We start from the raw sequence: 15,903 nt of genomic DNA, 5'->3' as shown, positions 1-15,903 counted from the left end.
TCCTCTAGGCCAGTTCCCCCACAATTCAAGATATAATGGGCATGCACAGGGGGTTCACTTCACTACAGACTGAGCAGAGCCAGGACTTAGTTCATGGTGGGACAGCTCCAGAGCACCCCTCCTCCTGGAGAGATATGAGTCTGACATGATCCCTTCATGCATAAGTGGATCACTACTTCATCCTCCTCATGATGCCCTGGGCTTCCATTTCTTTCAGTTCAGAAGGGTCAGATGACAACTTGGGGGCTGGAATTATATGGGCTAAAAATCCTTTAAAGAACCTAAAGCCTAAGGAACTAAAGGATATTTCTCTAGTTCGTGAGCAGAGCAGGTCATTCCTCCATAGAAAATATATTAAAATGGAAAGAACCTCATGGGGAGCCCAATGGGAAACTGGCAAAGGACAAGAACAGACAATGTTCAAAGAGAAGACACATGGCTAACCAAACAAATGCTTCTAAGCACAGAAAGTCAGACAACACACACATTTTCTTCTACCAAACTGGTAACAGTAAAATCCAGAATGTTTAGGATATCAACACACATGTACCCAGATAATTTAGCATGTGGACCAACCACACCCTTGCCATCCATGCAGACTCTTCCCTGAGGACACTTTCCACCTGTGACACCATACTACCGTCCTCCCCATGCTCAGGGTAAAAGCCTGTGGGGGTGACTGTCACACACTATGGCACACAGTTGGGTGGGGGCTCACCTTGCTCCACCCCCTCCAAGTACCAAGGCAATGGCATTGCCTGTCAGCACCCGTGCCAGGCGGGAAAAGTCCGAGTGACGGTCTGGCGGTCGTTGGAAAATGCGTGTGTACATCTCAACCTGCAAGGAGCCAAAGGAAGAGGGAGAACAGGGAGGTTTGTGCATTTCTCCAGCTAAAACTCTGCATGTTCTGATTTGATTCAAATCCTATCCTTTCCAGGACACACAACACCTCATTAGCACTCAAGTGCCTGACAGGGTCCAAGCTCACCTGAGGGGTGCTGGCAGAGGACAAACAGACCTAGAGGGAGCTTGTAGACTGCCTAAGACCACAGAGCCCCTCACGATGTCCTCACAGGAGTCTCTCCACTGGCCCTTTATGTAGACAGCACTCTTGCAGGCATATGGTCTGGGCAGGGATACACTCAGGATGCTGACCACTGAGCTGTGGGTATTCAATGGGCTGCATGCAGCGTGGGGACATCCCCAGTGCTTCCCACTGAGCCCAAACAACTAAAGATGGCCTGAGGAAGAGGCGTCTTAAGATTGTATCTACTTCTGCTCTGAAGGGATAGCACAGTGACCTAACCATGAGATCTCTTTGGGGCCTCAACTAAATGTGAGACTTTCAGCCTTGATCGCTGAACCTAAGTGAAGCCCAGATTCCTGGATTCACTGGTTCCCAGGGCTTGATGGCCTCTCTGTGTTTGTGCCTCCACCATACTGTGACTTCCTTCATCTGCAAATTAGCCCAGGAAATTCAAAGTTATGGCCATAGAGACCAGAAGCAGAAGGGGGGGGGGAGCAGAACAGGCAAGCCCAATGAGAACCCAAAAGCCCTGATGCAGCAAAAAGGGGGAGAAAGCTACCTCTAAATGTATAACAGGAGGCCAGAGATAATGCAGTCAGGGCTCAGTCCCACTGCACCAGCCCACCAGGCCTTACCAACTTGGGCAAGCTCCTCTTAGAGAAGACGCGGCGTGGGCAGCAGAGGTGCAAGTGGCCAGAACACCAGCTTCGCATGTTGAGCCACTCCACTGTGCGGGCAGGCCCTGGGCCCTCCTCTTTGTGTAGCAAGATGAGTTGCTTCTGGGCACGCACAGCTGTGTTTTCCAACATCCGTTCCAGCTGGAGGAGAGTAAGGCCTGGTCAGCAAGTCCAGGTAAGCCTGAGGACTAAGCACAGTATAGAACCAAGGACCACCACAGAGCTGTCTCTAAGATCTACACTCTAAGATCTACTGCCCTGATGCTGGCCCCAGAGAAGACAGTGTGAGACCGGTCTAGTCAGTAGTTAGCCTATAAAGATGGCCCTTTGTGGGGCTACTAACACCCTGACCATATGGTCCACTTAACTGTGTGTGGTGGGTAGCCAACATGGCTGCAAGGGTGCTGGGGGTATGATATAGGAGTGCTCCCCCACCCGCCGTGTCTCAAAACTGCCTTGTGAATGTATGCTGTGACTTTCACAGATAATGCACTTTTGGGGCATCTACCTTACAAAATAGCACTGCTCCTGCATAATGGGAACACACACCAGAGGGAGGTGATTTTAGCTGCTCCAGGGTTAGACAGGCAGATGCTTTAAATGAAAGCTGAGCAGGTAGAATAGAGAGGAGATGGGAATGCTAATTCAAATGAAGAGGGGTCACTTCACACTACTTAAAGGTAAATGAGTAGATTCAAAGTGTTCATTCCTGGGGAGGACATGGAGGTCTTCAGTCATATCTGCAGCCACTCACAGAGGAAAACTGAAAACAAAACCAGGTAAGTAACTTGGCAGCATCTAGTAAGTACAAACATATCCTTTGGGGTCAGCAACTTAAAAAGTATTTGAAGAGAACTTGTACTTGCTTGTTACTATGAAGTAACTGGTAGAGAATGCATGAACAGATGGAGAGTGCTCACAAATGAAAAACTAAACAGCCATAAAAATAGATGAAGCAGTGGACTCTATCAAAACCCTAGGTATTAACGAAAAAGTAAATTTCTTGTGTGACAGTAGTAGCACATGTGGAAGGCAGAGGCAGGAGATCTCTGGGTTCAAGGCCAACCTGGTCTACATAGTTCTAGGAGGGACAGGGCTACACAAATAAACTCTATCTTGAAAAATCAAAACAAATAACATAACAAAAAATAGTAATTTCAGAACGATATAAAACAGGGCACTGCCAGGCAGTGGTGGTGCACTCCTTTAATTCCAGCACTTGGGGGAAGCAGAGGCAGTTGGATCTTATTTGAGGCCAGCCTGATCTACAGAGTGAGTTCCAGGACAGGCTCCAAAACTACAGAGAAACCTGTCTCAAAAAACAGACCTTCCCCACCAAAACAACAAAAAACCAGGGCACTATTTCTATGTAATCTTTAGGAGTGAATACAGCGAAGGTCTCTAAAGAGTGGATGGCAAATATGTGGATGCTCTTCTGCGTTTTTAAAATATTTCAGCTAAAAGAAAGGTAAACAGGTTCTGGGATGGAAGTCCCTCTGAGCGCTCACCTCACCCACTGCTGGCTCTTGCTCACCCAAACCCACAATGAGGATGCAGTCAGCCTGACGGATGCAGCGCTGGGTCCAGGGTGTGAGTGTGCTGTCTGCTTGATACAGCACAATCCGGTGGATGTCCTCCTGTTGCCCTAGCCAGCTGGAGAGCCGGTACTCATGGATACTGAAAAACATAAGGCAGGCAGCACCTCGCCTTTTAAAAACTTGTAATTAAAAAAACAAAACAAAACAAAAGAAAAGTAAAATAGGGTCTCACCATATAGCACTGACTGGCCTGGAACTCCCTATGTAGATTAGGCTAGCCTCAAACTCACAGTGATTAGCCTGACTCTGCCTCCTGAGTGCTGGCACCTCACCTTCTATGGGGTATCCCAAGGGGCCTCATCTTCATTAGCACCCCTCCCACAGAGTAGCAGTTGGAATTGGGCAGTTGAGCAGAGGCTGTGGCTTAAGAGCAGGTGAGATACAGAATTGCCTACATAAGAAGGGCCTGGTTGTCTCCTGGGACCTCTGATGGTACCCAAACAAATATATAGAGGGTATAGTTGAAATAGTTGGATGAGGAACATGCTGGAATATACAGATACCAAGGCCCAGAGTAATGGGATCCACTGCAGGACCATGTCAGGACAGCTAAGAAAGAAGTTTAGGCTGACTAAATTTCTCTACATGGGACCACAGGGGGGCCGGAAGCGCACCTGTCTAGAGCAGCAGACCCAAGGCGTTGTTTGATGTTGTCACTGGTCAGTAGCAGAACAGGACCTGAGAACAACCACCCATTTCAGAAATCTGTCTCAGCAGCCACCTCAAAGAACAAGAGTGTTTATGCCTTGTCCTGAGGTCAGCTCCCTGGGAGGGATTACTGGCAATTGGGATGAGGCAAGTTTCTAAGTTGCCTCTCCAAATCTGGGTCTCCTGCTGACATATGAGCCACGTCTTTGCAATCCTACCATCACGTGTGTGGACACAAGCTGGGGCAAGAACAGCATGCAACAGTAAAACTTAAATTCCTGTAATTCCCAAAAGCCACATCTAAAGTGGCCTGGATCTCATACAGATGCAAAGCTTTCACCTCCATGCCTCTCAAATTAGCCAAGGAAAGGTCTGATGTGGCTCAGAAGCAATGCAGAGTGGAGAGCAATGGTCACTCTCAGAAAGCTGCCTCAGGAGTACACTGGTCATAGATGGAAAAGGGTCTAGCAATGGGAAAGCCAATAATAACACGCATACTTAACAATAATATGTAAAATAATAATAATAATAATTAGTAATAATAATAATATCATTCTTAACAAGCCAGCAGACCCAGCCTTTAACCCCAGAGCTTAGGAGGCAGAGTCAGGTGGACCTCTGTGAGTTCAAGGCCAGCCTGGTCTACAAGTTTCCAGTCAGGCTAGCCTAGAGCTACAAAGTTAGATATTGCCTCAAAAAACAAACAAAAAAATCATTCTCAAACTCTTCCAAGCGTGTGTAATTAAGAGTTAATTCATGCTGAGTGGTGGTGGCGTACCCCTTTAATCCCTGCACTCGGAGGCAGAGGCAGGTGAGTCTCTGAGTTTGAGGCCAGCCTGGTCTACATAGTGAGTTCCAGGACAAGTAGGGCTACCCAGAGAAACCCTGCCTCAAAAAAATATATATATAAAGCTAATTCATAAGGGCCCCCCACCACACACACACAACAGGGCCTTATGCTGGCCTTGAACTCCTAAATTCAAGCAATAGGCCCAGCTTTGCCTTTCAAGTAGCTGGGACTACAAGTAAATACCCCTGTATCTGGCAATAGTATCATAGTTTAATTAGCAGCTGTTTCTTACAGGCATACAGAATAAAGGGTATCTTTACAGTTGGGAAGACTAGTGGAATGTGGCTATCACAACTCTAAGCAACTCTAAGTAAAACTGTACAAATGTAGCCAGGCATGGTGGCACATGCCTGCAGAGAAAAATGGGTCTCTGGGAGTTCCAGGACAGCCAGAGACACAAGAAAAGACCTTGTCTCAAAACAAACAAACAAACAAACAACAGCAACCAAAAAAAAAAAAAAAAAAAAAAAAAAGAAACTTTTTAAGCAGGCAAATCTGTCCCAGTACAGAAGTGAAAAGCAAAGGGCAGCACTTCCTGTATACTTCCTGTATGCACTTTGAGGCCAATGCTTCCTCAACCTGGACAGCAGTAGATGAGGAAACACATTTTTTTCACCACCTCCAGACAAGAGGCCTTCCTGCATAAGATAGATGGTATCTTGATACATAAAATATGGAGGTGCTGGTCTGACCTCAGCTTAGATCCACTCGCCTTCAGGGTACTTCTCCTGTCTAAGCTCCCCTGCTAGATTTGGGACTAGAGATAGTATTCTAGGCTCTCACAGCCAAGGCTTTCAGCTCTTCCCATTGCATGATGCTGACCATGTCTCTGTCTGCCAAAGGCTCTGGGTTCTGTGTAGGGAGGAAGGATGCTGCCTCCCACAGAGCACAAGGTAGGCAAATCTAGGTGAGGGGAGCCTCTGACCTCACTGGAACCAGATATTCCAAAAGTCAGGATGCTCACCAGAACTACCTGTCTCCACTCTATGGGGGGAAGCCCAAAGGCAGCATCCACCCAGGTTGCTATCCCAGGTCCCTGTGGACAGCACTGCCACCAGGCTTTCTGACAGTTTCTCTTCTAGGTTATTGGATCTAGAGAAGCTAGAGGACAAGGGAACAATACTGTCCTTGATAAAAGAAAACTTCTCAGATGGTCCTCAGGCTTGCATGGCAAATACTTTACCAACTGAGCCATCTCTCCAGGCTCTCCTCTTCTTCACAAGTCTAACATCCTTGGAAATGAAAGGAACACACCAAATGCAGCCACCTGATTCGAGGCAAAGGTGGGCACAATGTGGCTTTTCTAAATGAGGTTTCTGGTTCAACTGATAGGTCAGTTCTCCATGTGGCCTTGAACTTACCACTTTTCTTCTTTCTGACTTGTAGTTCTCAGGAATCACCATGGGATACGCTGGCTCCTGAGATCGGGAGGGGCAGGTCAGGAGAGCTGGGCTCACTCCTGCTCTTAGGCACAGGATGTTCTCCAATACTCTGACCCAGCCAGTCCTGTACCATGGGGTATAATACTCAAGGAAGGCTAGCCACTTTCCAAGTTCCTGAGTGGCCTTCTTGAGCCCTGGAGATAAGTTGGTAATGAACCAGTGTGCCTGCTGGTCCTTGCTGCCTAGTTCAATAAACTCGCTCTGGTGTTGTGTAGCAATTTCCTCCTAGATAAAACCTCCCATCTTAGAGAGAAGCTCATCAAGATATAGGATATTAAAAGGAGGTAAAACGTTATAAGGGGAGAGGAAGTGTTCCATCCTCTAGGAAAGTTCTATAAACTAAGGAAGTAAACAGCTCACATAATTCTAGGAAGTCACCGAAACTAACCAGATTCACTAGGTTCTGCCCTCCCCAAGGTTATATAAGCAACAAGAACTGCTGAGAGATGCTCTCGGACCTCTCAATGGCTTAGAAGAGGCAGATCAGCCAGGCTACCTCAAAGAGGCAGAGACCAGCTGAGCTACCTGAAAAGGACATTCTTCAACATGTTAAGCTGCCTATAGGTTATGTAATGAGTTCTAAGTTTTCAGTTTTCATGGCCATCACTCATGCTGGGGTAGGCTTTTGGTGATGCAACTATCTTTGAACTATCTTTGAGTCATTTCTGCTCCTGTAAGTAACCCTTTACCTGTATTCCTGTAAGAAACTGCATAAAACTCACTGGTTCATCAAGTTAGACTTTGGTGATATCCGTACTTTAGTTTGTCACTAGTTTCCCATCTGGGTTAAGTATCGAGCTATCTGTTCATGTTTTGTTGTGGAATATTTGTATACTGTACGACCATGTGTTGCTATGATACGTGTGATAAAAAGCTGAATGGCCAATAGCTAAGCAGGAGATATGGGTGTGAATTTCAGGCAAAGGGAGAACTCTGGGAAGGAGAAAGGCAGAGCTGCCAGGCAAATTCAGAGAGGAAACTGGAGGTGCAAGATGCAAGAGAGGTGATGCCATGTGGTACAACATAGATTGACATAAATGGGTTAAGTTCTAAGAACTACTTTAGACAAGCCTAAGTGAAAGGCCAAGCTTTCAAAATTAATAAGCCTCTGTGTCATTATTTTGGAGCTGGCAACTTAAAGATAGACAAGAAAGCTTGCTACAATGATTCATCAGGAACAGCATCACCTGCATGTGTGCACCTTATATGTGAGTATTCTCTCTCATCAGATTCAGAACACTGTTTGGTGATGACAATCCAAAGACATGGTCCCTGAATTAAGTAACCAGTAAGGTGTACTTGCATTATATAAAAATTCCTACTCTGTAAAAGATAGTGACCAGTAAAAATATTCACAAACAGAATGTCTTATGGAAAACGGTTATCCAAAATAGATACATCAGACTCTTACATTTCAACCATATGGAAACAACCAGAGAGCCTGGAGAGATGGCTCAGTTGGTAAAGTATTTGCCATGCAAGCCTGAGGACCATCAGCTCCCTAGCGACCATGAAAAAAAACCCAGGCTCACCTACATTCCCACACTGGTGGGACAGACAGTCACAGGAAGATACCTGGAGCTTGCTGGCTAGCTAGCCTAGCTGATCAGGGATGCATAGATGAACAAAGCACATGAAAAAAATATCCTGTACTACATACCACAAGGGAAACAGCAAAGAGATCAGAAGTTTTCAAGGGTTGCTTGAGGGAAGGGGTGAACACGCAGAGCAGGGGACCCTTAGAACAACTGAAAACACCTTGAGTGGTGCTGTAGTAATGAACACGCATCATCACATACACCTAAACCCACAGAACTACAGCAGGAGTGACCCTCATGTCCACTCTGAACTCTGGGCAATGGTGAGGCGCATAAGTCCCATTCTGTAAGGAACACTGGTAGTAGGGATAGCTGTGCATGGTGAGGGGGCAGGGGAGACATGGAAAATCCACATATCTTCCCAATTTTGCTTTGATCCTACAATTTTTCAAAAACCAAAGTTTTGTTTGTTTGTTTGTTTGTTTATTTATAGTCAAGGCCCTTCTATGTAGCAGTGACTGGCTTAGAACTCACTATGAAGATCAAAATAAAATTATTTATTTATTTAGAGTCAAAGTCTATCTATGTAGCAGTGATTGGCTGCTCACTATGAAGATCAGATCAGGCTGGCTTAAATTTGCAGCAATCTTCCAGCCTCTGCCTCCTAAGTGCTGGGATAAGAGGTATCACCATACCTGGTTTTAAAAAGTGAGTCCCCTTCCCCACCAGCCTCCACATTTCCAGAGAGCAAATCCGTACATGAAATGTTTAGTGTCATAAACCAACAGCAAATTAAAATTAGGGCATATGGACCAGGTATGATGGCAAATGCCTTTTTTTTATCCCAGCACTCAGGAGGCAGAGCCAGATGGAAGCCAGCTTGGGCTTCGGAGTGAATTCCTGGCCAGCCAAGGCTACACAGTAAGACCCTATTTCAAAAAAAAAAAAAAAAAAAAAAAAAAAAAAAGAAGAAAGAAAGAAAGAAAAGAAAAAATAAAACAAAAAAACTACAAGCAAACAACAAAAAAACAAGAGTTGAAGAAATTGAAGAACTTCAGGCCAGCCAAGACAACATGAAACCCCACCTCAAAAATATTAAGACTAAACAAATAAAATTAGGTCATACTATCACTATACCCCTATTAAAATAGCTAAAATTAAAATAGTGATGACACAGAATACTGGCAAGGATGTGAGGAAACTGGTCCTTCACACGTTGCTGGTGGGAATACAAATGGTACAGATACTGTGGAGAAAGCCTAGCAGTTTCCTATTAGACTAAACATACTCAGACTCCAAAGAAATGAAAATTCATATGTATGAAAAACCCATCCATTACACAAATGGTCACAACAATTCAATTCACAATATTCCCAAACTACAAACTACCCAAACACCCTTCGATAATGAGTGTCTAAATAAACTGAAACATGCCTTCAGTGGTGTGAATACAACATAGCAAAAAAAGGAAGCAAGTCACATTTGCTTTGGTAACACATATACTAAAACTGAATAAAAATAATACAAAGATTAGCATGGCCCCTGAACAAGGATGATATGCCAATTTGTGAAGTGTTCCATATTTTAAAAAAGAAAGAAAACCTCACTTGGCCACATGCTATGATTCTATTTTTGTAAATTTCCCAGAGCTACAAAAATCAGAGACTAAGGACAGTTGTTTGGATGTCAGTGTGAAGGGTGTTGATAGAATGCGGCAGCTTTAAAGTACAGCTGGAAGGGTTTCTACGGCAATGAGAGTTTTGCATTGCCTGGATACCTGACCATGCCTGTGTCAAAGGAGGGGGCACATGTGCATTTGTATACACACATGTGCATGTATACATACATGCCTTTAGGGAATTCTTAGCATCATATGTGGTGTTATAGGGGACAATGGAAAAAGTCATGGGAGCCTTTCTTTACTTCTTTGCTTCACCATTTCTTATGATTCTATTTCTCTTGAAATAAAAGTTTTCTCCACAGAGAAACTTGGCACTGCACTGGGTGCAGCCTAGACAATCTGACCAACATCTCTGGAAGTGAACGGGACTTTCTGTACTCCTGCAATATGGATTACAAAACAAAGATCAAGACTGTCAAACAAACCAGGTGTGGTAGTGCACACTCTTAGTCCCAGCACTCTGGAGCCAGAGGCATGCTGATCTCTGTGAGTCCATGAGCAGCCTGGTCTACATAGACAATTCCAGGACAGCCAGGGCTACACAGTGAGTTAAGACTCCAGCTCAAAAAACATAAACCAAAACAACAATAAACCTAATAATTTTAAACAATATATACTACTACATTAAGTTTTTATTTAAGAATAATTTATAAATAATAGATACTGTGGTATCTTTCAATTTTACAGATCTTTGGCTTGCATTTAATGTTTTATAACAGTGGTTCTTAACCTTCCTAAGCTTCCACCCTTTAATGCAGTTCCTCATGCTGTGGTAACCCCAAGCATAAAATTATTTCATTGCTACTTCACAACTGTAATTTTGTTACTGTTATGAATTATAATGTAGGTTATCAGATATGCAGGGTATCTGATGTGACCCCCAAAAGGGTCATGACCCACAGGTTGAAAACTATTGCTTTATATAATTTAAATATCTGTAGGGTAGAGGACATGTTTGTACTGTACTGAAATAGATATTCTAATAATATCTTCTTTTATGATCATTGAACATAACTACTGCATTCACTATTAGACCACCTTACAGAGACATTCCTGAAACTTTTACTATAACGTTCCAAAAGTATCTTATCATATGCTCATTTAAAATTACATAAACACTTGTAAATAAAATATTAAGAAATGAGGCCTTGAGCCAGACCAATGAACACTTGCAAAGAAAGATAATGAACTAAAGGGTAAACTGTGTGACTCAATGGGTCGCGCTATAGTTTTCACAATAAGATTTTTCTTTTTCTTTTTCTTTTTGTTTTGTTTCTTTATTTGGTTTTCAGTTTTACTTTTAATTTGGTTTTGATGGGGGGGGGAGTTGCAAGGGCAGAGGACAGATGCAAGGAGACAGGGAAGTAAGTATGATGGGAATGTAAGATGAAATATACAAAGAATAAATAAAAGTTCTTTTTAAATCTTAAGAAAAAAGACTGCTGGGGAAACCCACAGAAACAGCTGGCCTGAAGTGGGAGCTCACGGACCCCAGTTGGACAGCTGGGGAGCTGGCATAGGACCAAACCAGGACTTCTGAACATGGGTGACAGTTAGGAGGCCTGGGCAGTCTATGGGGCCTCTGGGAGTGGAGCCAGTATTTATCCCTAGTGCAGGAATGAACTTTGGGAGCCCATTCTCCATGGAGAGATACTCTCCCACCCTAGCTACATGGGGAGAGCCTAGGCCCTGTCCCAAATAACATGACAGACTTTGATGATCCCCGATGAGAGGCCTCACCCTCCCTGGGGAGTGGATGGGGGATGGGATGAGCGGTTGGTGGGGACATGGGAGGGAGAGGGAACAGGAATTGGCATGTAAAATAAGACTGTTTCTAATTTAAATAAAAATTTATTAAAAAGAAAGACAGAATACCTTATGACTTTGGAAATTCTCAAGAATTAATTTCCTATTTTTAGATTCCAAAATTTTAAACATACATTTATTTATTTATCTATTTGTGTGTGGGGGTGGGTGCACATGAGTGTGGAGGTCAGAGTATACTTGTGGGAGCTGGTTTTCTCCTTCCACCACGTAGGTACTGGGGATCAAGCTTAAGTTGTCAGGTTTGGTGTGAAACATCTTTAACTGCTGAGTCATCTTGCCAACTCTAGGCTTTAAAATTTAACAGCTTCTTCCTGACAGATAATCAGCTCTGGGTTTCATCCCAGGACTAAAATAGTCTAGCTGTTGGCCCAGAGAGTAGTCTCATTCTACCCAACCCCCTACCACAGCTACCTGGTCCCATCTCAGCATTTTCTATCAGGTCAGCAAGCTCCATGGCCATCTACCTACTCCAACACCCACTCTAGCAAGTGGGGTGCTGGCGTACACTCCTAGCAGGCTTAGGACACAAAACTATGGTCCGGTATGGGGGGACGTCTGTACAGAGGACAGGCATCTCTGGGTCCCTCCATCTTAAGGGTTTCTAATTCATCACACACTATTACATACTCTGTGCCCAAGAAGATCTCAGGGCCTGGAAATTCCTTAATGTGAAGGGTTCCCTTAGAATAGAGCCTCCCCTGGATCAAGAGTCACCCCCAGTGTAGAGGGCAGCCCACAGCTCCCGAGGAACTGAACATTTTTACCTTCAGGACCTCTGTGTAGCTTACCAATGGCACTGAGGGCATGCTGAAGTTCCAGAGCAAAAGCAGTTAGGGGCACATCCTCAGACACAGGCATCGCTGCTACCGTGGACAAGTTGCCAGGTGGGTTCCCCAAGTCCCATTTGTTGCTTGCTGTGTGAAGCCCAAGCTGGTGACCTGTAGGCACAGAGACAGAAATCAATTTGGAAGGCTGGACCACCAGCAGATCAGCTTCCATGATTCCAGATGACACAGGGTACCACCAAGAGGAATTTCACAATGCTAAAGCAAACCCTTGATCAATACCAAAATTGATGTGCTCTAGTTTTTGACCTGCCACAATGATCTTGACCTTCCAAAGCTTGAGAATTCAAGGAGCAAGAAAATTTGGAAAACACTCTGCCAGTTGAGAGCAACCCCACTCTCACTCCAATGGTCTCACCATGTAGCCTAGGCAAGCCTCAGATCTACCTCTCATAACAGTATATATACTACCACGCCTGGACAGACTTGCTTTTTATAGCTATTTTGTTTTGTTTTTAATCATTCTACAAACTGTCAACTTAGAAAAGCAACAGACACATCTTTGCCATCTCTTATCCACATGGGATTTTCAAAAACCAAAAAGCAGAGAATAAATGAGGAAGATCATTCTGGGGCAGGGGCATCCTAGGGAAACAGCAGAAGGGATGCCTGAGGGAGAAATTGAAGCAGGCAGAGCCTCCTTGAGATTGGAATATCCTACAGAACCTCATTCAAGACACCTAGAGAGCCTGGAGCTCCTCCCAGGGTCCTACTCAGCTGCGGAGGCCGAGGGCCACTCAACTAACACAAGTGCAAGACCAAAGACATTTTTGTTTTGCTATCCTGTGGCAGAAGATCCTGGTACAAGTTCTCTTGACTGGGTCCCTCCTGCATCCACAAAGGTGGCTAAGCACATCTCATGATAGGTATGCCCCAACTTGACCAGGGTTTCCTGTGATACTGTCATGCCAAGGGCTCCCACGTTCTTCTACAATGTCCTTCCTACCCCTGACATTCCTTTTTACTCTGACACAGACAGACCCATCTTTCATGTCTGGGCTGCCTGTTTTCCTTAAGGGCAGTTTCCAAATGCCTGGCTTCTCTCCTCCTGATCTCAGGAGCAGCTTCCAGAAACTATCAGATACACAGTTGCAAGATGTTGGACATGTTTCTGCACACAGACTGACTTAGAAGTCCAGTGCAGAGGTACAGGTTGGGCTCCAGGGCTAGGTAGAGTCCCATTTAGTGACCTATAGGCACAGAGCCAGGGATCAACTTGTAAAGCTAGGCCACTACAGGACAACCCCCACCTTTCCAGGTGACATAAGGTACAGGATAGTAAGAGAGAGAGAGTTTACAAAGGGTTTGCCATTCCAAGCAAACCTAAGAGCAGGGAGAAAGTGTGAGAGGTAAGGAGCCACACTCAGGCTGTGACAAGCAGAAATAATTCTGCATTTCTAAGAGGATACATGTATCTCACCGACACACATAATACATATGTAATACATACACCCTCCCTACATCATGTATATATCACAATACACTATATACATAACTCACATGCATATCTCATACACATCACAAATAAACCACACACACACAACTTGCATACATATCACCCAGACACCATGTATATATCCCACACAAACTCATATATGCACCTCACATAAACCATATGTGTATCACATATACACACCTCACATATATTATGTCATATACACACATACACAAAGATATTCACTGCAGTGTTGTTTAAAATAATTGGGAAGGCCAGGGATAGTGGCACAAATCTTTAATCACAGCCCTTGGGAGACAGCAACAGGAAGATCTCTGTGGTGTTGAGGCCAGCCTGGTCTATATAGTGAATTCCAGGCCAGCCAGGGATAGGCCAGCCAGGGATAGATAATAATACCCTGTTTCAAAAAATAAAACAGAACAAAAAAGACAACAACAACAAAATCACACAAAATATAAACAGAAATAGAGCTGAGGAGAGATGTTTAGCAATGGGAAAAACAGCTAAATGAATGACCCTCTTAGTTATCAAAAAATACAACACATCTTTAAGCCAGGTGATGGTGATGGTGCATGCCTTTAATCCCAGCACTCAGGAGGCACAGGCAAGTGGACCTCTGTGAGTTCCAGGCCAGCCAAGTCTACAGAGAAAGTTCCAGGGTAGCCAGAGCTACACAGAGAAACGCTGTCTTGAAAAAAAAAAAAAAAAAAAAAAAAAAACAACAAAAACCCCTACATCTTTATATAATGGTGAGAAAAGTTGTTGAATAGTATAGCTATAGTTAATTTATAAAAATAATTCCATTGTGAAATAAACATCTCAAACTTTCCAAACCGAAGTACCCATATCTCATTAAAACACATAAACAAATAAACAATAAACAAACACAGCCTGCTCAGCATGGCCCAAACACTCCCTGTGGACTGGGACCTAGTGGTCTCTGATCAACTCCTCAGTGCCTGTGCCTGGTACCATTTCCTGCTCACACATGCCTCAGCCCCAAAAGTAGCTCTGGGCCTCTGCTACACAGCCTCTTATGGCTCTGGTCACAAGGACTAAAATGGGCCCTCTTTGCTGCCACATTTCCCGGCTCCCTGTCTCTCACTCAAAGAGAACTGATGGTCACAGAGCTTGTGTGGCCCCTGTAATACCCACAACCTGTGGCTCCTGAGAGCCTCAGGGTTCCTCTGATATCTCCCCTCACTTCCTGGCTACCTCCTTGACCTACCCCTTCCCCTGCTCCATGAAGTCTTCATCTCCCAGGCCTATGGAAAGAGGTCTTCTTTATCTCATCCTCCTTCATCAGCTTCGGAGGAGAGTGCTATGGCCCTCTAACATGGCAGCTCCCACTCAAGCAAGGTACCCCAGTTGGTCCCAAGTGGCTTTCCCATCAACTGTAGGAGTGGGTGTTGTGAGGTGGTAGAGCCTCTACCTGGAGAGCCCACACAGAGGCACCAAGCACTCAACTGTCCTCTTCTCACGCTTATGCTGCTTCTGCAAACTGAGTGGTTGTTTACTGCTCCCATAATTAGGAGGAAACAACACCTAAGTAACAAATAAGTCACCCAAACCTCAAAGCCCACAACCCAGAGTACAGCCTAGCAGAAGCAGATGAAAATCAATGCTATATAATGACCTGAATACATCTTCCTTGGGTAACCTCTTCCACAACAGGACTTTCGTGGGGATTCCCATCTTTCTCCCATCTTCCTTTTCCACCCATCCACCTCGGATGTCAGAACCCTGTTTTAGTAGAACTAGTATGGCAGCTCTAGTGTTAGCTATGTGGAGTTCTTTCTTAGTCTTTAAATGAGGTACTTAAGGAACTTTTTATTGTGGTTCAAAGGGAGGTGGAGCAAGGAACACCTCATTTGGAGATTCTAATGGCTGCAGGAAGCAGCTCTCTCGATTCAACGGGTCAAGAAAAGCAGCTGGCTCTGTTTCTTTAAAAAGTCCTTTCCAAGGAGGCTGCCTCGGGAGCCTTACCACCTTCAACAAAAAGCAGCCTTTCTTGCTAGCAAGCAGAAGCCCTGCCCCAGCCAGAGCAGGGAGGTGGAGAGAGCAACTCTTCAGCTATGCTGTGCTAGTTTGATCAGAATCCGCAGAGAAACAGAACAAAGGACAGTACAGAGCTCCAGCAATCATACCTCTCAAGCAAACACAGCCTGACCAAACTACTAGGGCCTTCACAAATCACAGCCCAGAAAACTAGGGCAGAACTTGAACTATGAATACAAACACTCTAATATCTACAGAAGATTTAAATGGGGTATAATGTTTAAAAATATATTTGTTTTATTCAATATATTACATA

General features: G+C 44.4%; 1 protein-coding gene and 1 non-coding gene across 3 annotated transcripts in view; one reads left to right on the top strand and one right to left on the bottom strand.

The window, feature by feature from the left end:
* Positions 1-15,903, bottom strand: part of Pnpla7 (patatin like phospholipase domain containing 7) — a 66,995-nt gene that overhangs the window by 11,486 nt on the left and 39,606 nt on the right. For both annotated transcript variants that reach the window (XM_051184775.1, XM_051184776.1), the window contains 5 exons: positions 12,077-12,226; positions 3,917-3,980; positions 3,213-3,381; positions 1,663-1,845; positions 719-837 (listed from right to left, as the gene is read on the bottom strand). In XM_051184775.1, the coding sequence (XP_051040732.1) occupies positions 719-837; positions 1,663-1,845; positions 3,213-3,381; positions 3,917-3,980; positions 12,077-12,226 (685 nt within the window). The remainder of the gene's footprint in view (positions 1-718; positions 838-1,662; positions 1,846-3,212; positions 3,382-3,916; positions 3,981-12,076; positions 12,227-15,903) is intronic.
* Positions 9,263-9,367, top strand: LOC127222898 (U6 spliceosomal RNA). The gene has a single exon (XR_007834582.1). It is a non-coding gene; the product is annotated as a U6 spliceosomal RNA (small nuclear RNA).

Source organism: Phodopus roborovskii, unplaced genomic scaffold (genome assembly GCF_943737965.1).
Source record: "Phodopus roborovskii unplaced genomic scaffold, PHOROB, whole genome shotgun sequence".
Classification (NCBI taxonomy): domain Eukaryota; kingdom Metazoa; phylum Chordata; class Mammalia; order Rodentia; family Cricetidae; genus Phodopus; species Phodopus roborovskii.
The sequence above is the reverse complement of the archived record's forward strand: the minus strand, read 5'-3'. Positions and strand labels throughout refer to the sequence as shown.